This window comes from Momordica charantia, assembly GCF_013281855.1.
Source record: "Momordica charantia cultivar OHB3-1 chromosome 9 unlocalized genomic scaffold, Mcharantia_2.0 BLBB01000009.1, whole genome shotgun sequence".
Taxonomy (NCBI): Eukaryota; Viridiplantae; Streptophyta; class Magnoliopsida; order Cucurbitales; family Cucurbitaceae; genus Momordica; species Momordica charantia.
The window spans coordinates 1,880,184-1,904,479 of NW_028275167.1; the positions used below are offsets into that span (position 1 = coordinate 1,880,184).

At 34.4% G+C, this 24,296-nt stretch overlaps 2 protein-coding genes and 1 long non-coding RNA gene across 4 annotated transcripts; 1 reads left to right on the forward strand and 2 right to left on the reverse strand.

The window, feature by feature from the left end:
• Positions 1-40: 40 nt before the first annotated feature.
• On the reverse strand, positions 41-4,445 carry LOC111021526 (protein HOTHEAD). 2 transcript variants are annotated; one of them, XR_002602845.2, is made up of 7 exons: positions 4,304-4,445; positions 3,752-4,127; positions 1,938-2,251; positions 1,410-1,795; positions 665-1,233; positions 417-555; positions 41-276 (listed from the first exon to the last, which is right to left on the reverse strand). XR_002602845.2 is itself a non-coding variant. In XM_022298527.2 (6 exons), exons 1-6 carry the CDS (start codon positions 4,368-4,370, stop codon positions 501-503), a joined length of 1,767 nt encoding a protein of 588 aa, XP_022154219.1. In that variant the 5' UTR covers positions 4,371-4,445; the 3' UTR covers positions 41-500. The 2 variants fall into 2 exon arrangements, 1 of the variants encoding a protein (XP_022154219.1); XM_022298527.2 differs by having other exon boundaries at positions 41-555.
• On the forward strand, positions 3,958-7,644 carry LOC111021538 (uncharacterized). Its single transcript, XR_002602846.2, has 3 exons — positions 3,958-4,098; positions 4,236-4,442; positions 4,660-7,644. It is a non-coding gene; the product is annotated as an uncharacterized LOC111021538 (long non-coding RNA).
• A 4,687-nt stretch (positions 7,645-12,331) lies between these two features.
• LOC111015819 (protein ROOT HAIR DEFECTIVE 3 homolog 1) lies at positions 12,332-22,539 on the reverse strand. The gene is given in 25 exon segments (XM_022290990.2): positions 12,332-12,778; positions 12,780-12,949; positions 13,328-13,424; positions 13,505-13,599; positions 14,558-14,662; positions 14,929-15,096; positions 15,210-15,306; positions 15,395-15,657; positions 15,843-15,967; positions 16,174-16,339; positions 16,850-16,928; positions 17,625-17,716; positions 17,811-17,879; positions 17,954-18,112; positions 18,803-18,859; positions 18,947-19,009; positions 19,113-19,160; positions 19,279-19,344; positions 19,431-19,494; positions 19,628-19,698; positions 20,726-20,828; positions 20,945-21,011; positions 21,344-21,493; positions 22,289-22,326; positions 22,407-22,539. Coding segments are annotated over 24 exon segments (2,442 nt in total). The 5' UTR covers positions 22,293-22,326; positions 22,407-22,539; the 3' UTR covers positions 12,332-12,714.
• Between the last annotated feature and the right edge of the window lie 1,757 nt (positions 22,540-24,296).

Here is a 24,296-nt window from a genome sequence, read left to right on the forward strand (position 1 = left end):
TATCATTGACATAAGCAATAACAGAGACAAGGCCTGAGAGTAGACAAATTAACACTATAATTAAATTAAAAAAAATGGATGAAGAATTAATTGAATAAAGCAAAGAAGTTAGATGTTCCACATAAAATTATTCACACTATCCTCCTTCAAGATCACAAGATCACAAGTTGTTCATACATAACTGCAGATGCACAATCACTAAAATCTAGCTCCAATATAAAGAACAAGTCTAGTTGAGACCAGGCTCTTTCTTCTTCTCTCTCTCCTTTTCTTCAACTGCTTTGAAAGAAGGAAAATTCATCAACTATCAAAAGAATACAAAACAAATTGGCTGAAAGATACTAAAGCTAAAGAATACTTTTCATATTAAAAAAATTTGTAATTTCCATGCCAAGCAAGAGATCCTGTATGTCCACCTGTTCTTCAAGAATCAAGTACACCAGATCACACTTCCACTGATAACTAACACTGCTTGTAATTCTTTGCAGTATTTCTGCTCCCTATATTCCAGCTTTCCTTCCCAATCTATCCATCAAGATTTTCTGACCCATATACCTGCATACACAAAAAAGGTATCCATTTGTAAATAGTTGCTTTTATTCATCTTTCTAGTTCCTTCTTTAGAAGAGAGTAAGGATCTACAAGCAGAGATTTATAATTATACCTTCCCATCATCATAACAGTAGCTTGAGGATTGGTGCCAGGAGACTCGCTGAATGTTGAACCATCGACAATGCGCAGCCTAGTTACACCGAGAACCTTCCGGTCATGGTTCACGACCTTGCCCACTAGGCACCCTCCATGGTAGTGCCAGATTGTGATCACAGTGTCTCTGCAGAACTGCTCCAAGGACTTGGTATCATTGGTATGCTTAGGTATGAGGTTGATGTTGGCTTTGACACTAATATTAAGCAGCTTGTCCAATGTTTCCTCATTGCACTGTGTGTAGTTTGTGAAGTATTTAGAATGTACAATCTTTGTAACCATACGAACCCCTTCAACGCAACGGTGAAGATCATTAGGATGACCAAAGTAGTTGAAGGTCACGGCAGGATTGTCGTCAACATTAGTGTTGATCAAGCTTAATTGTCCTTTGGAGATGGGATTTGCTATTTTTTCTAGAACAAAACCTCCTTTAAATGCCTCACGGGGTAAGTCTTGTTTGTTTTTTATGTAAGCTTGAATGGCTTCTGGCGTTCTTTGCTTTGGAGGAATGGTGGATAGCTGCCCAATCTGGTTAAACCCACAAAATTAAGCATCGCACGGAATCAACATTTTCTACATACATACTTGCAATCTAATTCACTCATTTGCGGAGACAGTTTAACTCATAAGTTCTTATCTAAAGAACCAACATCATAAAATCAGATTTAAGATTGGTAAAAAAAAAGGGGAGGTGTTAAATTTACCTCAGCTGACATCAAACCATGGTGACAGTGAATACTTTCCTCGGACTGCCCAAATCCACTGCTAGATTCAATATAAACACCAAGCTTGGTGATTCCAACTGCTTGAATAAGGGACTGCTCAACTGGTCTGTTGCTAGGAACAAAAATGGAGTTCAAGGGGTTATCAGCCATGCCTTTCCCAACAAACTCATTGTCAAGCACCACAGAGATGTTCCACTTCTCAAGATCAGCCCTCGGCCCAATTCCACTGAGCAGCAGCATTTGCGGAGTCGCAATTGCTCCACTGGATAAAATAACTTCACTCTGCCGCTTACTCGAGAGAAAGACTTCGTTCTGATTGCCAGTTTCATCCTTGAAAACAACTCCAATCGCCTTCGGTTTCATACCTGCAGTGGGCAAATCGATAACCGATTAGGCTAAGAGACGAACAGAGAAAACCCTAACCCAAGAACCCCACATTTTAAATTCAGGGAACGAATCGGAATGGCGAAAAACAAAAACAAAAGAGAAGAAGCAAAGGAAACGAACCATGAGCGGAGTGAAAAATGAGTCTCTGAACCGTGGCGTGAACGAGAACGGAAAGGTTATCGGGATTCCCTGAAGCTAAGAGCTCGGCGGTGGTGTGACGGCGACCGAACCTGTCGAAAATAGTGCCTCCGACTTTGGTGCCGTAGAGATGATCGTAGGTGAAGCCATTGAAGGGCGAGATTCCGACGTCTAAGAGACTGTCGGTGAAAGCCTTCTGCCAGCCGGCGAGCTCCGGCCGGTGAACAATTTGCCTCTCCACCCATGAGTATGATTCGTTCACCAGCTTCGCGTCCCACCCCACTTTCTTTATAAATCTGCAATTTTTTTTTTTTTTGAGAAAATAAATCTGCACTGTTAGTTACAATTTCGTCTTTAATTTTAATTTCTAATTAGGTTGTTCATTAAACAGAATCAAAATAAAAAATTGTTACAAAAATGATCATTATATTGAAACTATATTTGACAATTCAAGAAATTTAACTGGTCTATCAATAAAATTAATTTCTTTTAATTTGTATATCTACATGTTTAAATGACTACATGAATATTGATCAACGACGTGTGCTTGAAATTGAACTTAATAAAATAATAATTTAGTAATACAAATTTGAAAATAAAATAATTATTTTACGTGGGTCACGTAGATACATTTATATACATGTATACATCTCCACTAAATCAATTATATGTATATTATATACTAAAATTAAAAAAAAACAAATTACCATTTTCTGTTTTTATTAACAAAATAAATTCAAGATATGAGAATTTAAAATTTCAATTTCGAACTATGCTCGCTCGAACTAACATGAATTTGACAGGGGGAAATTGGGACAAGTGAATTTTGTTCTTAAATTTCAACAATCCAATGCAGAGCAACATTTATTTTTACCACTACTTAATATAATAATTACAAATAAATTTGAGAATAAAAACAACTAAAAAAGTATTGTATAAAAGTCGTTTTCTAGGCGATTTTCAAAATTTTCATATTTAGCAGTGAATTATTTGAATAGACTCTATATCATGAACTGTCTTTTCTAATATAGGCCCGGTGATGAATTGTTGCTACCAACTAATCTTATACTAATCAATTATCATTCGTAGTGGATAAATTTGCTCTATTATTTTCGGTGTTTTCGTGTTTGACGATCGTCTCATAATCATTCACTCGAACCTAGTTTAACTAATTATGACATATATATTTATTAAGGTCGGAGATTCCAATCCTCACCTTATTGGATTAAAAATCTTATAATAAGAAAAAAAATAATTATATTAATACTAATTATAGATTAAAATAGTAAAAAAAAGTATAGATTAGAACAAAAAAAGACAAATTATTTTAAATAATTTAGACCTAGTTAGATAACTATTTCGTTTTTAATTGTTTCATTTTAAAAATTAAGCTTAAAAATATTACTTTTACCAATTCAAAATATTACTTTTACCAATTCCTTAAATAATTTATATAAACATTTTTTCAAAAATTAAGTTAAATTTTAAAAATAAAAAATATTAATTTTTAAAATTTTGTTTTTTATTTAAAATTTGGTTAAGAATTTCAATACATTTTTAAAAATTCTATATAAAAAGAAGCAAAATTTTTAAAAGCAAAAAAGTAAAACCAAATGGATATCAAACCACATCTTATTAGTCTCCACAATTATTTCTAATAAAATTATATAATTAAGACATCGGGAACAAAATACAGAAGTGAGAGAGAAAATTTTTCCTTTGCAAAAGAAAATAAAAAAAGAGATTTTTTTTTTGAAATCGTAGAATTATAACGGGTGGGAAATAAATAGAACTACCTGGAACTTGCTCTGGTATAGAAGCCAGCATTAATGGCGGAACCACCACCCAAGACCCTGGCCCTCGCATTGATAACTCCGTCCGTCGAGACGAAGGCCTGCGAAGCCGAGCTCGGAGAAGTATCGGCGAGGCCGATGTGAAAGTTCCGAAGCAAAGACACGTTCGCATTCGTGAAAGGAACGCCGCCTCTTTCCAGCACCAGAACCCTGAACTTCTGCGACAGCGTCGCCGCCAATGGACATCCGGCGGTGCCGCCGCCCACGATTATGTAATCGAAGCCTTTCTCTCTCGCTCTATCTCTCTCATGGCCGCTGCGCGAGAACGAGCTTGCGCGCTTGATGAACGGGTATCGCGATTTCACCCAATTTTCCCTACCTGCACTTTCCACCGTTTTCTTTTTCTTACTAAAATTGCATAGAATCGCTTATTTTGCTGAAGAGGAAAAGCCTCAAATCTATGCGTTTTTTCTTTTGGACGTTTTAGGGCATGATAAAAACACAGTGATTCGAAAACAGAGCTGCACTACAATGGAAGGTATCAGAGGAACCGACCTTGGCAAGAAGAGAGGCAGAAGAGAACAAGGAAGAGAAAAAGCTTCACTGTCCCAACCAACGCCATTGATCATCAGTTGCAGAAAAGGAAAAAAAGTATGCAGTCACAGTACCAAAGGAAGCTGCTTCTTCCAAACCTGTATGTGGCCTCTTCTGGTTGGCCTTGATTTGTGTGTGGGTCACAGATTTATACACTGAAAACGAACCCCAATAAAACATTATATATTGAAATTAAACACCAAGAGAAAAAAATACATCTATCTGGGGATCATGGAAAAAAAAAATGAAAGAGGTAATTAGAGATTTGCTGTACAGCTGCTGTGTATGCTTATTTAATGTTGAATTAAATGTCACAGTTGGAGTTTTGGATGACCGCTTGTGGACCGTTGGATGAAGTCTTCTGTGATCTCATCGGGGCCGTTCATAAACACAAGGCCAGCTCACTCACCAGTCTTTCATATAACTGTATGGGTACGTATATTTATTGTGTTGGTTTGGTAGCTACCAGTTGATATGATCTAGTTTAAGTAATTTGGAAGAAACTGAAGGGTGAAAAGGGAAAGATACTTTAACATTCTATAATCTTCAGAGTTATAGCCGTGGGGAACAAGGTTTGAGGCAGAAAAGGCTAAGTTGAAGAGAAGAGATTGGATTTTAAAGAGTGAAGTGTTGGTTAATATCAGTTTATGGAAACTAACTGCTTTTGTTATTGAATTTGTTTAAAGAAAGAAGAGCCTTTCGACAATAATATCAAGAGATTGAATAAGACGAAATCACTCCGGTCCGTTTTGGTAACAATTTCGTTTTTGGTTTTTTTGTTAAAAATTCTACTTGTTTGTCTCGTAGTGTTTTTCACCTTTAAAAAAACACATTTTAACTTTTAAAAACAACTTTTTATTTTCAAAAATTGACTTTAGATTTTGAAAACGTTTAAAAAAAAGTAGATAGAATAAATGGAAAAGAAATGCATAGGTGAGAGTATTTGTAAACTAAATTTTAATGGTTATCAAATAATGCCTCGTTTTTCTTTAGTTTTTTCCATTCTCATCTCATTAGAAGGAAACAATTTGAGTGAGTCGTATTGCACTCAGCCAAAATTTTGAAATTGGAAGAACAAAACTGACTATTGATTGACATACTATTCTTATGAAAGATTTTTTGAAAAGAAAAAGGAAGAAAAGATACAGTCCATCAATTTCCACATGACTACCCAACCAAAGAGGCTGTTTAGTGCATACATCAATTGTATTTATGAACTCATTGAAAGGGAGGATAGAGGCTATGAGGGAATGAAGTTTCTAGGAGATAAGTTGGGTGAAATTATTGGGGAGGATGACACCGGAAAGTTATCTTTCATTTATGCTTAATTTTGTTTATTTATTATGGAAGATTTTTGTAACAAATACTTTCAGTAAATTACTGAAAGTCAAACGAGCAATACTTTGATAGGTAGGAGATAATATGTTTTTTTTTTTTAATTTAAATGAAGAGTTGTCAAATTTTAACTGGAATTTTTGTAGAAGTCCGAAAGTTCTAACCTTCAATCCTTTGATTTGGAATACTTGTATTATTGCTGCTACACACATAAATGTAGACGTTTTGACTGATTTGCCCCTGAAAAGTGAAGCACAGCTTCTTCCAAACATTTGTTTGGGAAAGAGAGGCATTGGACCAACCTTTTCTTTTTTTTTTTTTTTTTTTTGCCCCAAGCTAAATGCTTTACTTGGATGATAGATATTGAAAGTTGAATTAGTTGAGGAAATAAATTTGATGAGTAAATTACTTGACTGAGGGGTGCAGATGGATCAGCTTTATTCAATCGTGTAAGATTAGGTTGTTAGTTGAATTCTCTTTTTACTCTTCGCATTTCCCAAAGAACCCATCTCTTCCTCTCATGAAAGTTTTGGTAGAGTTGTAAATTTTAGACTTCTCTTGCTTTTTTTTTTCAGGACGGTGTGGAAATTAATGAGAATGTCGCAACACATGACATCACATACTACTTTTTCACATGATTTTCTTCTACAATGATAAATGTAAAGCAAACGAGAAGAATAGCAAAACACTTGAAATCGATTTCACTGCATTCCAAATATAAACATTCTAGTTCAAGCTTTCCAATTTGAGCTTACACATTTCCCCCTGCACTATGAAGGGATCCGAACAGCTCTTAACTGAAGAAATATTTGGTGCACTTTTTTTTTTCAATGAACAATAACACAAAGGACTACAACTTAGAGGTTGGGGTGGAGGGAAACCTGCCCAGGACTACTGATTCATGAACACCTTTCAATTTATGTTGGTGGGAAACACAATAGTGCAATATAGACAAGGTTTCGGAAGGACACTCCAACATGAGGCCATAGACTGTACATAATCACAAAAGCTTCAAATGATTCTATTTGTCTCTAAAAATCTCTTCAAAACTTAAATGCTGCAGTTTCGAAGAACTTTCACTTCGTTTGAACCACCAAACGTGAAAGAGCTTCATATAACCAATCTTCTATATTCTTAGGAAGAAGGCACAAGGATGCTTTGAATGTGCTACATGAAACACCCAACCCTTTGTAGAAAGCTGCCAATGTAGGAGTAAATGGTCAAATGTTTATGCTTTCTCCATCAATTTAGGTTCTTTTTCTTGAGATCTTTCTTGGGTGTCTAAACTTCCACAATTTGGATTCAAGATGGTTCAGGGTTCGGGCACATCGAGCTCATACTCTTTCCTTCAATGGGACGTCAATCATGCTTGTTTTAGTAATAGCAGTGAGATTCTCCAATATGTTATAATTATAAAAGGGATGTTCAGTAATGATTCTTATAGTATTGTTTGGAGAGTCGATAATATAATTCCTGTATTCCTGTTGATGTGTATTTGCCGGGTACCTTGAAATTGTCTGATATTGTCTGATAGAAAGAAACCAGCAGGCAGAAAAGGACCATTCACAAGTCATTGTAATGAACAGTTTTAATTCTAAATGCTTTAACGATCGACCATCCAACAGAAATGTCCCCTGTTGTCTTATGATTTGAACTACCTGTACCTTGAATGCCTTGTGATTCATGTTTCCATTGGGTAGGAGAAGAAGCTCTGCTTGCAAACTTTTGACCAAATCACACAAAGTTGTCATCTGGGGTTCGGTATCTTATACAATCTGTTTTTCATTTAGAAAATCCAAAAAGATGTTGGTTTGAATTCAATTCCATGAAATTCCCACACACATTGAACGAAAATACTCTAGTTGTTCTTTTTGAAAGTATTATTATGGAATCTAGAAATTATTTCCTGAAAGCACATTAAAGATTAAAAAAAAAAAATTCCCCAATGCCCATTTTCATCTACTTGTGAGCTGCATTTACGTTGACAAACAGACCTAGTCTGTCTCATTCTAAGCCACCAGGTCAGCTGTAAATTCATTGGCAATGATGATTCACACTCTGCCTGCTTAATCTTATTCTTGTACAATGAAATGAGACAATTTTCAGTTCTACCAGACTGTGGATACTACTCTTATTCAATGTCAATCATGTTAGTATTATTTAAGAACGAAGTGGAGTATTAGAAGAACTATTTACAAAGTAAAAATTATAGCATGAATCAAGGTGTAAGTAAGTACTACAGAAAGTGGATGAATCGATCCCATTAAATATCTTACACCTAATTGATGGCGAATGTCAACTCAATAAAGTCATTGCAATGATTTCCCCTTTCTTAAAATAAATACATCCTCTTTGGAAACCTAAACCAAAGAAAATCTAGCTATTTTGTGACCATATTGTATGGTTTCAATTTAGTCAAGCAACAAATCAAATCGATATACAACTATTTCTTCAGCATCATTTAATGATCATCAAGGAAGCATTTATGTAAATGGAGGGCATGGTTTTGGTGACAGATGCCTCAAATTGAAGTGGGATGAGGGCATTTGCCCTAAAACTTTGAGTTATTAGAAAGTGAGAACTAACAGACAGGGAAACAATAGCACTTGTCCCAAGAGGTAATCCAGCATTGGTCATATTGACTTAAATGTCTCAAGAATTCAAACCTTCTGGTGAGTTTAATACCAAAACCCTTAATGTCTTTTAGGTCCGAACCTTAGGGCGTGAGCGGGTGTCCCTAGGTATAGAGGGATAAAGCATCAACTTCCAGTTATAAAAAAAATGGTATAGAGGGACAAAGCATCAACTTCCAGTAATAAAAAAAAAATGGTACTCTAACAATATAAAATATCAGATAACAATATTCTGTTGTGGTTTGTTCATAATTTGTAGATGTATTTCATTCTTCTAAGTAGATGACCAGAGAAAGAAAATCCAGTGCTTTGAAAATTTTCTAGTACTACGATAGTACCTACTTATTCAATTCACAATCGGACATATTATTTTATTTGATATACTCCATGTCATTCTTACACTATGTGGTAAACGATGAATAGTAGTATGAAAAATTTTCATACTACTATAATACTAGAAATTTTCTCTTTTTATAGTACGTAGTCCATAGAAGTGTTACGAGGAAGAGGATCCTATCGATATTATAGGTAACTCTTGGTTATTATTTGGTAACAAACCCTAGGACAGGTGATGGGTGACGAATTATTATAAAATCATACTACAGAAGACTTCAGTAGTTAGTACAAAAGGAGTAGTAAGAGCTTTTATTGGTTGTGATATTCACTGTCAAACACTTGGATAGCTGTGGGCACAAGGATTCCACAGCATTTCACTATTCTCATTAACAGCATTTAACCAACCAGGCAACCATATGCTTCGACCCGCATTGAACGCCGGGCCGCTTGTTGAAGATAAAAGTACATCGAACCCATATTTAATGCCTTAAATTATGGCTAGGTTATTTTGGTTTAGGACATTAAATTCAGCACCAAACTTTTTTTTCCCTCTCTTTGATTATTTGCTTTCTGCATTAGATAAATCCTTTCCCATAAAGCCAATTTTTATTACTGTGTTTAGTACTCGATGTAACTAATGATGTGAACCTATGCTTTTGCACTCTCAAGTGACTGCCTTATAGGTTGGCCTAGTAGTCCAATGAGTATAAGGCTTGAAAAATAGGTTCAAACTATAAATTTCCTTGGCAACCAAATAGAGTAGTGTTTAACACTTGTCCCATGAGAATAGTCGAGATGTTCTCATGTTGACCTAGATATATATATATATATATATATATATATATAACTGTTTGAAGAAGCAAATTTGTAACTCAAGAAACCATGCTTTTCTACCATGTCTTTTTCCACATTTCCAACCTATCTTACAAAGTTGTGTTGGTTTATCTCTAAACAAAGTTCCTCATTCACAAAACTAAAGAACTTTTTCCTTTTTAATAGAAGCAAATAGCTCAGAAAGGTTTGGACTTTGCTCAGGGTATTCCTTTTTTCACGAGGAAAAGTTAGAATCTCACTTTTCTAGGAGCTTCCCAATTAAAGAAGCATTCAATTAGCCAAATTCTAGAACATCCCATTTGGATTTGGGTGTTTCTAAAAACTTGAACAAGTGGAGTGGAGAGAGAAGGCCTCTCTCTCTCTCTCTCTTATTAAAGTAGTTTTGAAATCTTTAATGGTGGCCATGAAATTGAGCTCACAAAGCTCAGCTGTGTATTTAAACTCCTCCACAGGAAATGGATGGCAGTGGGAACATTACGTGTTTGAAAGTAATTTGCTCTGTATATGCTGACTTGTCAATCTTTAAAGTGTTTGAAAATAATTTGTATATAATGAATATCTATTACCATGGTTAAAATATTTATCTCTTCGTAGAAGATCGTGAGTTCGAATACTCACCTCCACGTGTTGTATTAAAAAAAATTTCGTTTTACATTTTGATTTCTATATAGGACTTTTTATTTTTAACAATTTCTATCTTGTTTCATTTGACAGCATAGCAGTAAAGAGAATCACAATTTTCATATGATTCTCTACGTCTTCTCTAATTTACAAAATTTTAAAATCACACCCTTTTATCATAATTGTCTAAAAAATCTAGGGAAAAAAAAATATATGTGTAGCTCAACTAAAATCAATCAAAAGATCGAAGATACAAATCTATACTCCCATATATAGAGGTGGTCATGAGATGAGTTGAGTTGGATTGAATTATTTTTTAGACCAAATTCAATTGTTTTATTTATTCAACTTAGACAACTTAAATAATGAACTCAAATATTGCTTGCATGACCAAAAAAAAATAATAATAAAAGTAAATACTAATATCTCAATATTTATTTTCTTATTTTTTAACATTGAATAGTGTGAGTCAATATTTATTTATGTAGTGAAAAGTTTTTTTTTCTTTTAACTTGTTGGAGAACAAATAATCTAAAAAAGTATATATATATATATTGAATGAAATAAAATTAAAATCAGTAGATCTATTCATCTATATATAATATTATGGTAAGTAAAACATTTTCAAATTAATAACAAATTCGAATTAGTTAGGTTGAACCCAAATTTGTTTTAGGCGAATTATTGAACCAATCAAATTCATAGATTTTTTTTTTTTTTGAAGAATTTAGAGGGAATCGGTTTAAATTACTGTGACTATCTTAGAATTTAATATCCTATGATTTTTTTTTTTGGCAAATGTAGTAGAGTTAGACGGTTGTTCTGCAAAACTAGTCGTGTAAGTGTACTTAGACAAATTTTTAATTATTTGGGTTGATTATGTCTTTCAAATCATTGAGTTTTTTGAACACTTTTACCTAAGGGTGTTAAAAAAATCTGATGATCCGCTCAACCCATTTGGTAGTTTGAGTTGGATTATAAATTTGTTTAGGTTGGGTTGGGTTCCAATAAATGAAAGTTCTATGAATTGGGTTGATTCAAGAGTCACTTAAAATACGTCGGGGTTGAACTAAATCAACCCGGACTTATTATTTATTTTAAAACTATTTATTTTACTCACCATAAAAATTATATATATATATATTTTTTTTATTCAATAATTGTTTATGAATTATTTATTCTGTAACAACTCTTAAAAAACAACTTTTTAAAGTTTTGGAGGGTACTTTTTCACCGTTTAAATAAACATCAAATAAAAAATCTTGATTTAATGTTAGACAACATATAAATAAATGTTTGAGATAATATCATTTACTTTTTTTGTTATACAATATGTTGATGTCGATTTCTAGACAAGTGTCATGTCAGCCCCATGTAGCTGCCACGAATTCCATGTCTCCAAGGCCTTGGTTACCTGCACTAAAAAATCTAGTACCGGTGTGGTGCTTTGTCGAATGTACTCCAATGCTTAAATTAGAATTTAGGTTGAGAGCACAGAGTATAGAGCAAGTAAAGTAGAGAGGACAATAATCTCGAGAGTAAGCACTGAATTCTCACAATGAGTTGTGTAGGGGAAGACGACTTACCTGGATTACAGTTACTCTTTTCCTTATATACGGAGATAGAGGCTTTAACATGTGTGAGGCAGACACAAGGAGGAGATAGAGGCTTAAAAAATCTGCCCCTGGCCACTAACTATCCTTGGTACGGAATATTGAAGCGTGCTTGGTCTCTAATGGTTCTTCTTTGACCCAACTCATGTTGAATGGACTTTGGACGCGTTGCATCTCAATTTTACCCAATAACACAATACTTTGAATAAGTGACTCGAATTATCCAAATTAACCCAACCCAAAATATTTCATGATTAGATTTATTATAGGGTTATGTAGGTTGAATAAATTCATAACTCTGAACAATTGGTTTGTTTTTTTTTACTTTTAATAATAAATTATGGTTGAATCAAGTAAAGAAAGAAAAACTTAAAACTTCAATTTATTGACATAAGAGTGAGAGCTTCATCCTTTTAAAGTCTTCAAATTCTAATTAGTACATCCTACCTGAAATTAATTCACATATCGAACAAAATCTTAAAAACTGTCTACTACGTCCAAACTCATCTCAATTTACACAAATTTTCATTGCTTTGACACTCTTATTTGAACTTTTGATTTGCTCAATAACCCTATAAAATAGTAAAATCATCATCCAGCAACAGAAAAAATAGAGATGAAAAAACTTCAAGCTATAAATAAATTAAAGATAAAAATATACTCACTGTCAATGTTACAACTCTCATAAAGACAAAATCAGATGCAAAAGAGCAGATAATCAGACATTAATATAGGAAAAGGAAAAGCATTCTTAGTCTATTCAAACCCAAAAGGGGTCACAGAATGGGAACACCTATACTGATATTTGGGACCCCAGGCCCCTGCTTGAGGCTCCTCAGCACAAAAATTAAAGCCTGAAACTTCAGCCTTTGCTTCTTACATTCTTCCAATAGTATAACATACATGAATCATATATTTGACGAGGACGACCCGCAGTCATATGGAAGAAACCAAATATCTTCAAAAAGGAGAAACTAATCTATAACCAGCTCCCTTCAACCTACTCTTCCTTTGAGCGACTGGAGTGCCCGGCACCGGTCTCTGTCGAAGTCACTCCTGACGAGGGTAGATGTCAAGTCGTTGCTAGAGCTGTTCTGGAAGCCTTTTGATGCTAAAGCAGGGTTGTTCTGAGGATCAGCAGTTGCAGGCCTCTGTTGTCCTTCTTCTGCTAATTTCTTAAGAAGATTCATGATAGTGGGTACAAATGTGGAAGACAATGAAAGCAGCCCTGGGAGCTGGAAGTACATAAAATAAAACATCAGATTCCTTTCATAAATGGACTTCATATGGAAATATTGGGGGCTATTTATTTTTCTGTTCATCTGGATCATTATTTATACAGTGGCATTAAAATAAACTTATTCACCCTTTTGAGAGTTTATTTCCTTTTAAATATTTGTTGTTTCTTTGCATTATATCAATGAGAAGTTCATATATCTTCATCAGAAAAGATAAGAATGATATATAAAGAGAACAAAATTCATGAAACCAGGCCAAGGGAGTCAGTAAATGCTTTTGAAGGCAGTACCACAAATAATTCTAAGCAGTTAGTAAAGGCACCAAGAATGCTGATAACACGCCCCAACACAACAAAAATAAGACTTGATACTTACAATACCATTGCTAAATTGCCCGGAAATATCTAGCTGCACCCACAGGGCTTTGGCGAGTAGATAGAGAACAAATATGACGCCCAAATATAAAGGATTTCTGTCCAAAGGGGGCAAACGAGAACTTAGAAACCAGGGTAAGATCTAGAATTTTATAATGCAGAAAATATCAACACATACCTTAGAAGCGTCATGAACTCATTAAATCCTAGAATCAGCATAGCAACAATTGCCCATGGGGGGGGCAACCAGTTATTACTACGCTTGCTAGCTTCCTGCAAGTATGATAATGCTTGAGATACATAGGAACAAAATATATCGCCAAACAAATGGAAAAGATGCAATATATGTGCATTTTAAATATTGATCAACTAATACTATCTACTATATTCCATATACAACATAGAAAGGACCCAAAAACTGAACTTAGTATCAAGTGTGAAATAGTGAAGTGCTAACTAGATTTCCTTGAAAGAAAAAATGAACAGGCTGTTGATTAGGGTTATGCTATCCCAATGAGGCCATGAATCATCAAACTCTGGATTCAAAATAGATTTTTATAATGTATGGTATATATTACAAGTCAAACCCCAAAATTGTCATAGAATTCATTCTGGAAATCCCTCTAAAATCTTGTAACTGCAAATCAATAAATATGTGACTTGTCTTCCCAATAGTTGCAGCAAGATCTACATCCAAACCCACATTTGATCAACACAACCATTTGAATAAATTAAACGCAAATGGCCACAAGGGGTGGGGGCTCAAGGAACCCGCCTGACCATCCAAAAAGACTTTTAAGCCTATCTTTGACAATTTTCAAATTTGCAACTTGAGGACAATGGCAACATCCTCATTGTCATAAAGCCACCACCACGTAAGACTCCAGATAAAGAATCTTATTCAGATACAAATTTAGTACTAAGATCCAATCTATCTTTAATTAAAATAATCACGATTGGATTGGGAACAAAAATTCCATACCTTTGCCTCAATACCCAAACAATCTAATAGCAAAAAAGAAAACGGGTGTTCATTGTAAAGAGAAATCACAACAATTTGCTCTTTTTAGGGGAAAAAATAATGTAGCTACTAACTAGTAAAAAGAGATAAAGCAGATATGGCTTAAAATTTTAACTTCATCAAATAATCCCAAGAAAAAAGAACATAAAATATCTCATTTTTTTTAAAATCATTTTTCAAGTTAATCGGTTAAGAAGTTTTATTTCATACCTGTGCAGCAATGGCCTGAGAGACACTGTATTCTGTCTCCATCTTGAATTGCCTCCATATAGATTTGCACTGAACAGGACTAATCAATGTCTGTGATGGTGGAACCTGTAACAGGCAAGAGATGTAAAATACAAGCATATGGGGACAATAGAAAGGCTTGTCTGTACATGAGAAGGAGAAACAATGTTCAGCCGATCACTCCAGACCAAGACAATGAGTGCTGGTAGAGAACTTGCCAAAGATAGATACTTCTTTGGTAATTCTACTGCCTCCGAAAGAGCCGGAGAATCATATTTGTTTTCATACTCTATGCAACTATAATTTAAAGAGATGGAACCAAAGCCGGAAAACCAGGATTATAAAATACTAACATTTTCCCATGAGCTCGAGGCGAGAGGGTCAGCTGCCACAATGCTCCTATCTTTTGTATTGCTACTGTTCGGGATATTCAGCAAGGAACTTAATAGAGTTTTGTCTATCTCACCGGAATCGTCATCATCCAAACGTAGAGCAGCCATAACAGAGAGCAGCTTCAGGGACTATAACATACAAGTACATAAATTAAATATCTAATTGAAATACAAAGCATAGATAAAAATGTATAAATGGCATAAAATAGGAAAACAAAGACTAATAATGTGTAGTGTTATACAGCAGAACGAGCAGTTTTGGTGATTGCCCGGATATCTTCCTTCCCAGTCCAAACACGTGGCATTGAATCCGCATCATGGCTAAACAACGTAGAAAACCTGTTTGCAATATCAAATAATATCATCAACAATGCATGCCACCTAAAGAAAGCAGGTGCAAAAAGATGTCTCCTAGGACAGTTGATACCTATCCTTCATACGAATCAGGACCCTTCCAGCTTCTTCCCTTGTTTTTGCATCAACTACACCTCTTGCATACTCTTTAAGACTGGTAAGCATTTTGTCCTTGGTTTCTTCATCCATATCATAGCCCACCAGTCCTTTAGACAGTCCAGAGATGGCAGACTCAGTCTCCCGTTGAAGAAGTTTTCTTATGGCTGGCCATGTCTCATTATTAGCTCCATCTAGCAAAGCTTCTACAGGTCCCGACAATGCTTCCTTCAGTTTTTTCTGCAATCGTTGTTATCATTGTCAGTAATGATCATAAGGCAATTGTATGATATCCATCCAAATACAATAGAAATTCCAGAAAATCTACACGAGGAATTCTTCGAGAAAATTTAGCACTTGAAGAAAGCCTTAAAAAATGACCTAAGTTAGAAGTCCAAGATTGGAGCCATAAAACATGAACTTACCTCAAACTTTGCAGAAAGTTCGGATAATTTATCAGCACGAATACAAGCAATGTGTGCATCAATATCACGTTGAAGTTTATCCCTTATTCTAGAAGTGTCCCAGTTTGCTTGCTCAATGACAGCACCTGCAGTGATCACAAGCCAGCATGGATTACAAAATAACAAACAAGACGCACTCTGATCCGTGAGAAAAAATGGGAATATTCCAATAAACTAAAAACGTTTTACACCATATGAAATTGGCAGGCGCCTATTTAACTGTCCTTCACACATGAAAGGCCAGAGGGAAACAACCAAACTAGAAGCATAAAGTCTTTTTCATTCAACCTACCAGCACATTCAACATCAAAAGTGTCCATATAGGTTCGAGCACAATTACTGGAAGCCGAAGAAAATGCTTCCCCTTCATTCAAAGCTTTGTCAAATGCCTCTTTGAACTTATCAAATATCCCAGACCTTATGTGTCCCAACAGCAAGTGGAAGGCTGATTGAACAAGCTAGTTGATGAGGAAAAACTTGTCACAATAGATTATCAAAACAATATATCCAAAGGAAATTTATTGTTAATAGTAATTACACTTCCAAGAAAAATAAAGTATTCAAGTTCAATGCGACAGGAAGATCTTTTTCTTTCTTTTTTCAAGGTGCCAAGTTTTGATTGAGATAAAAATAAAGAAAACAAAGGGGCATACAAAAAGACAGCTCTAACAAAAGCTCAAACTAAACCAAAAGGAGCTCTAATCTAATAAAATAAGTCCCGACGGATAGTTGCAAAAGTCCTTAACTACTGAGGCCAAAGAGAAATATGAAATCTAATGTGAGACCCATCTTTTAATTAGGAAATAGAAGAAAGATCCTCTTGGAGAAACCTTTGGGAGGTTACTTCCACATAATGCATCCGTAAAAACCATTTGTAGGAGTAATTATGAAATAGATTCTATCAATCTTTTAATTTCTTGTAAATTATACAGTCACTTTCAAACAAAAATACTTCGGAGATTTATTACTTGCAACAATTTTTCTTCAAGTTGTGCTCGCTTTGCAGATCTCACACCTTCGTCAAAAAATGTGGCTTCTGCATCATACCTAAACCATCAAAGTACAAAAATATCAATGATGACTAAACTAAGATAGCAATGTTCAATAGGTAATAAATTTACTACGTCAGTTATAGAACACATCAGCATCTCTCCTAAGTTGCAAAAGAAGCAAAAAGATCCTTCACATTTTTTAACTTAGACTATGATCAATGTTGCTATAGTTTGACATTAATGCAACAACTATTAGCAATTAAGATACATATTAACTAATATTCAATAAAATCAATAAATGGGGAAGGGAAGAAAAAGAAAGGAAAATTTTTATTTTCATCGTCAAGACATGTTGTTGATACTTCATAAACCAGAAGTATTTCACATCATTAATAATATACACGAGCTACAATTTCCAAGAGATAAATATGTTCACCTCTAAGCCCGTAATGAAATCATTCTTTACAAAACTACCATTAAGGAACTAACAATCATTCATGGGGCAGTATCTTAATCATACTCCATCAGATGAACAATTATCTTATGAACTGGACAAGGAAAAATACTTGATGAGGATAAAAAATGAACGCACAAGTTCCATGGAAACCTTCTGTTACATGACCTTGCCAACCTTTACTAAAATCTTTCAAGGGTAACGTGAACAGAAAATAAATATATAAGGTTACTAGTGTTCACTCAAATGCACCCTGGATAGCTATCAAGACAGTTGTTACATATAAGGACTACTTACTCTGATAGACAAGTATTAATTATCGAACTTAGCTTCTTTCCAAAACCTTGAACTGGGCCGGATTGTACTTCTTCTTCCAAAGTAGACCAGTCCTGATTGGAGTAAATAAATAAATTTTATGGTAAGTTTTGACTGCAGAGTATATTTGAAAGAGAACAAAAATAGTCAAACGTCTGTATATAAAACCTCATTTGATGCAAACCAGGCAAACTTCTCGTTAGCAATTTCTTCGCAACGAACAGTAGCCACCATAACCTGCAGACATGCCATGGATCAAAGTTGAACATTTAGGTATATAATTCCGTGTATGTATTCAGTCACTGTTGTACCTTATGGGCTGGAAGGTCAAGATCCTTGTTTTCCTTGATAACTTTCCAGATTTGCTGAGCACTAAAAGAGAAACCTGAAGCAGGAACAACTCCCCTGCGATCTCCAGCAAGCCCTCCTGGGGCAATAGAATGGAAGAATCTCTGTCTCAAATTTGCAACCTGAATCCCAACATAATAATTCATAAAATATGTTAAGAACATTTCACTAGGAAAATACTATGCTCTGAAGGCCACATCTTTTTTGTTTTTTTGTTTTTTTGTTTTTTTGATAGGAAACAAATTTCATTAATGAAATTTAAAAAAAACAAAAAAACAAAACAAAACAAGCCCCATTCAGTGAAGTTACAAAAGACTTCTCCAATTGGATATGAGAGAATTCAAGCGGTAACTAACACTATGAAGGCCACATAATGATCCTATATTGAAGTAGAAGACAAAAAAAATTCAATACTACTTTCAGAAGTATATAAAGAAAGGATAAAATGTTGGGATTCGTAGCTATAATTCCTTTGAATAACCATAACATGTGAACATACAATATCAAGAACAAGTGAACGAGAAAAGCTAAAATAAAATCAAACCTATCCAGCCACCATAAAATGAAACGCTCAAAGCTCCAGCAATTCTCCAGGAACAAGTGAACAATATCAAGAAAAGCTAAAATAAATATAATAAATCGATCTATCCAGCCACCATAAAATGGAATGCTCAAAGCTCCAGAAATTCTCCAGGAAGTGTTTATAGTTAATATTTCAAGTCTCTTTTACTGTTATTTGGTTGAAGGGGCGGAATGAAACAGATTAATTTTCATATGAATAGTCAATAGAGAGTTGCACGAAATCCATATACCTGCTCCCTGAATTGCTCTTCCTTTTCTTCAAAACTAGATAAAGCAACAACTTCAACCTGGTAATTCAAAAGAAATCAACATAAATCTTCACAAAATTCAACTTCCTCCTATGAAAATCCATTTGACAAAAATTGAGGACTCACATTAAAAAATTCGCTTAATGGGGTTTCCTTGTGGGCTTGTGGCTTAGGAACAGAGTCCCATATCTGCAGTCAAAATAAAGGTGGAGAAATGAAAATGAAGAAAATATGAGTAATACTTTCTGGGCATCATAATTCAACGATTAAGAAGAAAGCACCAATAATTTACCTTCTGCACGTCCTCCCTAAGAACAGGCTCTAAATTTTCCAGTGGTGTCTATATATAGGAAAAAATGAACAACAACCAACAAAGAATGTAAGAAAAATTAAGATCTTGAAACCAGAGGATCATCAACAAATGAGTGAAAATATGAACCCAGAAAATATAAACAGACCCTTGTTTTATCACGTATGACAAACATTAGCGTTGTTTTACGCGGACTGAACAATCTCATCATGACCTGCATACCATTAAAATGAAAATTTTCAAAATAATTATTATAGGAGATACACCATGTCCCAAGTTCAACCAGATTCAAGACAATACCTGAAATACAGTTTTGAGGAGAGGTTTATTTGCCGCCTGCTCACGGCCAATATCATGACACCACCTAAATCAAATTATAACAACTTTTAAAACTAGATAATGTGGAAACGAGTAACTTTAAAAGAAAAGGCATGCAGCAACACATGTTATAAGGTCAAACAAATACCAGAACAACAAAACTTTAAAAAAGACCTCACATGTTTATTAGCACTATATCCGAAACAGCAAGTGCAAAGAGGGCACTCTGCTTCTCAAATGCAGTGTCATCCTAAAAAAGAACATGAAAAAACCGCATAAGAAACAATCAAAGATTACATCTACGTAGTTATGATACAAATGAAGAAAATACTTAACAATCGAGAAAATCTAAATCCAAATAAAAATCAATCAATTTTCACATGCAACTTGATTCTTTTTAATTAAAAAACTTCATTCATTGATCAATATGATGAGAAAGAGCAAAAAAAGATGAGAGAGGGGGGAAAGGTGGGCAGGGACTATTAATCCTCTTAATGCAAGAGCTTATAAACTGGCTTGAAAAGAAAAGGCAGAATAATTGGAAAATTTTAGTCAAATAAGCCCATCTAGAGAACTTTAAATTTTCAAAAGCCAAAGCTTAAAGGGCTTGAAGGAAATCACAAATTATGCAAGGAATACACCAATTCAAGTCAAATTGAAGAGAAATAAAGTAAGCTTTCAAGTAGAACCAACTAGTAAGAAAAGCATGTCCTTGGTTATCATAGTTATTCATACAAAGTACATGCCGACAAGGAGAAAGACAAACGTCAGGATTCTTTCTTTTGGCATGGTCTAGGCTAGGGTATGGGCTCTGCCTTAAAAAGAGGGGAAATGAAGAATCCCATGAGTCTAGGACCCTTTTGATTCCAGATACACTCAGCTAGGTACCCAGGAATTAAGTGCTGTCTAGCAGATGATTGAACATAGATTGCAAGATTATGACCCGGAGCTTTTCAAAATTCAGAAGGTTTTCTAGTTGGTGATGAAGTCTTCAATAAGTTGGAGAGGCCCTCCCCGTAAAAGTCCCTAAATCTTTGATGAGTTTATCAAACTTTGACAGGGAATAATGATATTATTTTAAATAACAAAGGATCTTTGTTCTCTAAAATAAGAGACATGTGATAATAGTGAACTCAAAATATGAACAAACACAGCCATGGTCATTAAAAAAATTAAAAATAAAAATAAATAAAAAGGGGAAGAAGAAGAAGAAGAATGAAAGAAGAAACAAGCAAATGAAACACATTAGTAACCGAAAAAGAGGCACAGAAATGCACCTCTCCTCGCTCTCTTCCATCAGTTCCCTCCAAATCCATTACTAGTGTACAAGGCTCAATTCCAGCACATCTAGCCAACCATATACCTTTAGTTGTTTGAGACCTAGAAAAGGACATATCAGTTCGCACTTTTCCGTTGTCAAGCCCAAATAAACTAAATACAGAAGGGTTGTTTCTTATCTAAAAAAACAAGAACATAAGGAGGCAACAATAACTTACCTCCCTTTAAAAGCATCCATCTCTCTAAAGTTGGTTCCAAACAAGTTGTTTAGCAATGTACTCTTCCCTAATCAGATTATCCAAAAAAATACGAAATTCTCAAGAGAAGACCATAAACCACTACGGAAATATCCAAATGTAGAACGTGATGGAAATTAATAATGTATCTGTCCAATACAATACTTTTAGTTAAAATATCCAAATGTAAATGAATAACTATGACAAATTAAAATTACCAGTTAAATACAGAAGTAGAACACCAAATTCTTAAACAAAAACCTCACTGATAAATTCAGAATCAATTCAGATAACTCTCTTGATTTAAAATTTATCACCCCCACCCCCACCCACCCCCAAAAAGATAATGATACGACAAGCTTCTAAAAGCAGACTACTTACCACTACTTTGAGGGCCCATGATGGATACTACTGCATATGAAAGTCCACATTCCCCCAATTTCACATCTTTGATAAAGTTATCAATTCCAGTGTCGTTGAATCCACCATCTCCATCTATAAGCTGAACAGAGGAACTTTCATCGCTCTTAGCTGCCAGAAGAGAGTAACTTTTGCTTAGTAGAACCTCGTAATTGTAGAAACAGCAAAAAGATAGGTAAATCGATCAAATAAAACCCACAAGCCAAATTTGGGCATGACGGCAAAAATAGAACTCTTAAAGTAGACCGCTATAATAATGCCCCTGTCTAGCATTGACATGAGGTAACAACAATGCACTCGGATTTCCAGAAGAAGCCGAACAAAACTGATCCATGATCGCTTCTTATACGTGACAACAAGAAAATAGGAACCAGAAAAATTAAGATATCCATACAGGTCAGAACGCATCTATATATTATACTCGACTCGACCAAGATAACACACAAGCCAGATATACCCGAAATCCATACAACCCAAATCCCATTAGCCAGGGTACGAACTTAGATTAGAAAGAAAATTCAAAATGATAAACGTCTCATTCTAGAATCACCCTACACCCTTAGAGACGAAAAAGTTAATTTTAGTCAGCGATCTAATACTCCGGCGGTCCAAAACCATATCGAATAGCATGATCAATTCCAGATTTGGGGCAAATCAATCACGCCCAAATCGAGGTAGCTCGAATCCTTATATTAGCAAACACGCGCGGGTAATGGGTAAAATCAAACTATATCCGGACGTTATATCTCGCAGCCAGTCTAATTACAAAAGTGAAATTAATTACACTGGGGATGCTTCAAAGTAACGTAAATCAAACAAAACGTAGAAATTAAGCTGGGGGAATGAGAGATGGATCATCGCACACGCAAATTAAATAAAAACCAGATAGAGATGAGAAAACCGTACCCATTTGGAAGAAGGGGGAGGCTGATGCAGATTGGAAGCTGGAGAAGATTGCAGAATGCGTGAGATCGATTGAGAACGGAGAGAAATGAACAGATCTCAGGAGAAAGGAGGGGCAAACCTAATTGAAAGTGGATGATGGAGATGGAGTTGATCTTCGAAAAGCAGGCTTGACTGTCTCTGTTGTTTGTTCCAATTACAAATGCCGAAAGAACGAGAGGAGCGAGCGATAAATATTTGAAGGGCGGAAATAAAATTACCAGAAAAAGAGAGGACCCCCCCTTAAAAAATAATAATTAATAATAATTTTTTACTTCGATGCCACGTCATTAATTCCCTCCTCCAAGAAATGTTGTTGATTTTATTTTTTTTTAATAAACTCAATTCTAACTTTCAAAAAAAAAATAATAAATTGAATTCTTCAATAGAGGCGCTAGCCTATTTTATTGGTTAAAATACAAAAATTTGTTTGTTGGAAAATATTTCTATCATTTCCAAGTTTTCAATACTATTGTTGAGGTTTCTCTTAAAAATACCTTTGAACGAATATCCAATAATGTTTTTAACGGAAAATTGGATAATTAACATTAAATATTATCTAGATTAAGATGAAATGCAGAATAATGAATCGTTTTTAAAGCAAAATTGAGTACACGATGATTAAGTGAATTTTATTCACAATGGATCAAGAAGATATTTAAGGTAAAATTTGGACGTATGTGACACATCGGAAGCATTTAGAAAAAGTAGAGATTAGTACTAAAACCTGGTTTTTTTTTTTTAATAGAGGGGCATTTGTTTGTTAAATTTAACCTCTATTAGGTTTTGAAACACGTATTAATTACAGTTGTGCTAAGTTCATGTTGCGGAAAATTGAATTTTTCATATCGTATATAATTTTTCTTTATATAATTCAACAAGAGAGTTATAAACTTTAGATTTTTTAAAAGGTAAATAATGTATTAATTAGTCTAATTCTACTTCGATTAACTAAAATATTGTTTGGTTAACCTGTGAAATCAAGTTATTTATGAAGTTAAAATAATATCATAACACATTTATTTAGCCCTTTTTCCATGATTTTGTATTGTAATTTATGTATGTGACTTTTCGTTTAATTTGTATGGTGCTTTAATTTTTCAAATATTTCTAACTAATTATATTTAAGGGAACTTTTACATTTAATCTCTAGCATGCAAATTTCATTATATTAAGTTTGAAATGGTATAAAATAATAAAAATAATAATTTTAATAACATATGACAATAGAGATTCAAACCATATTAATTTAGGTATAGCTCATGTTTTAACCATAAATTCAAAATTGATCAAAACATTTAAAATTTTCAAGAACACTCGAAGACGGTAAGTGATTTACAAAATAAGGGTTAGCACTCTGAAGCTATTGTCTGTCCACAATTATAAAAATGCAAAATCTCACTCTGAAATGTCTACGTACCTCTCCCACGTTATTTATGGGTATTTTTATTTGAAATTGTGGATAACTGTTGGAGTTGTGGGTCTCTTCATAAAGTTATATTCAAGATTCTAGTTGTGAAATATGCGTTGAGGTAGAAATACATTTAAACGGTTATGTTTCAAACGCTATAGATTAGTTCGGTAACCTCCCTGGGTAGTTTTGTTGCTCATGATTTCCGAACTTACTTTGTGGGAGTCACACGTGAGATTAAACCAGCAACATAATAATGTCGATCTTCATCAGTCCAATTGGTCAAGGTATTTATCTCTTACTAAAAGTGAGTTCGAATCCTCGTCCCCACATATTGTACCAAACAAAATAGATTCGAACCATTGACTTTTTTTTGTAATATATGTCTTCAATTCGGTTTGCGTGTATAATAAATAAATATATTTATTTATTGTACACGAACAAACTTGAAATTCGAACTCACGATATATTAATCAAAAGTAGATGCCTGAACCAATTTAGCAACGCTGATGTATTAGCCTTATATCATCCCTTCTAATTCTAGTTGAAGGTTGATTTTTT

Excerpts from the sequence above, each read along its gene's own strand:
- LOC111021526 (XM_022298527.2), bottom strand. The coding sequence starts at position 4,370 with ATGGCGTTGGTTGGGACAGTGAAGCTTTTTCTCTTCCTTGTTCTCTTC. Across the intron at positions 2,252-3,751 it reads TATACCAGAGCAAGTTCCAG|ATTTATAAAGAAAGTGGGGT; the intron begins GTAGTTCTATTT and ends AAAAAATTGCAG. Across the intron at positions 1,796-1,937 it reads CATTTTTCACTCCGCTCATG|GTATGAAACCGAAGGCGATT; the intron begins GTTCGTTTCCTT and ends TGCCCACTGCAG.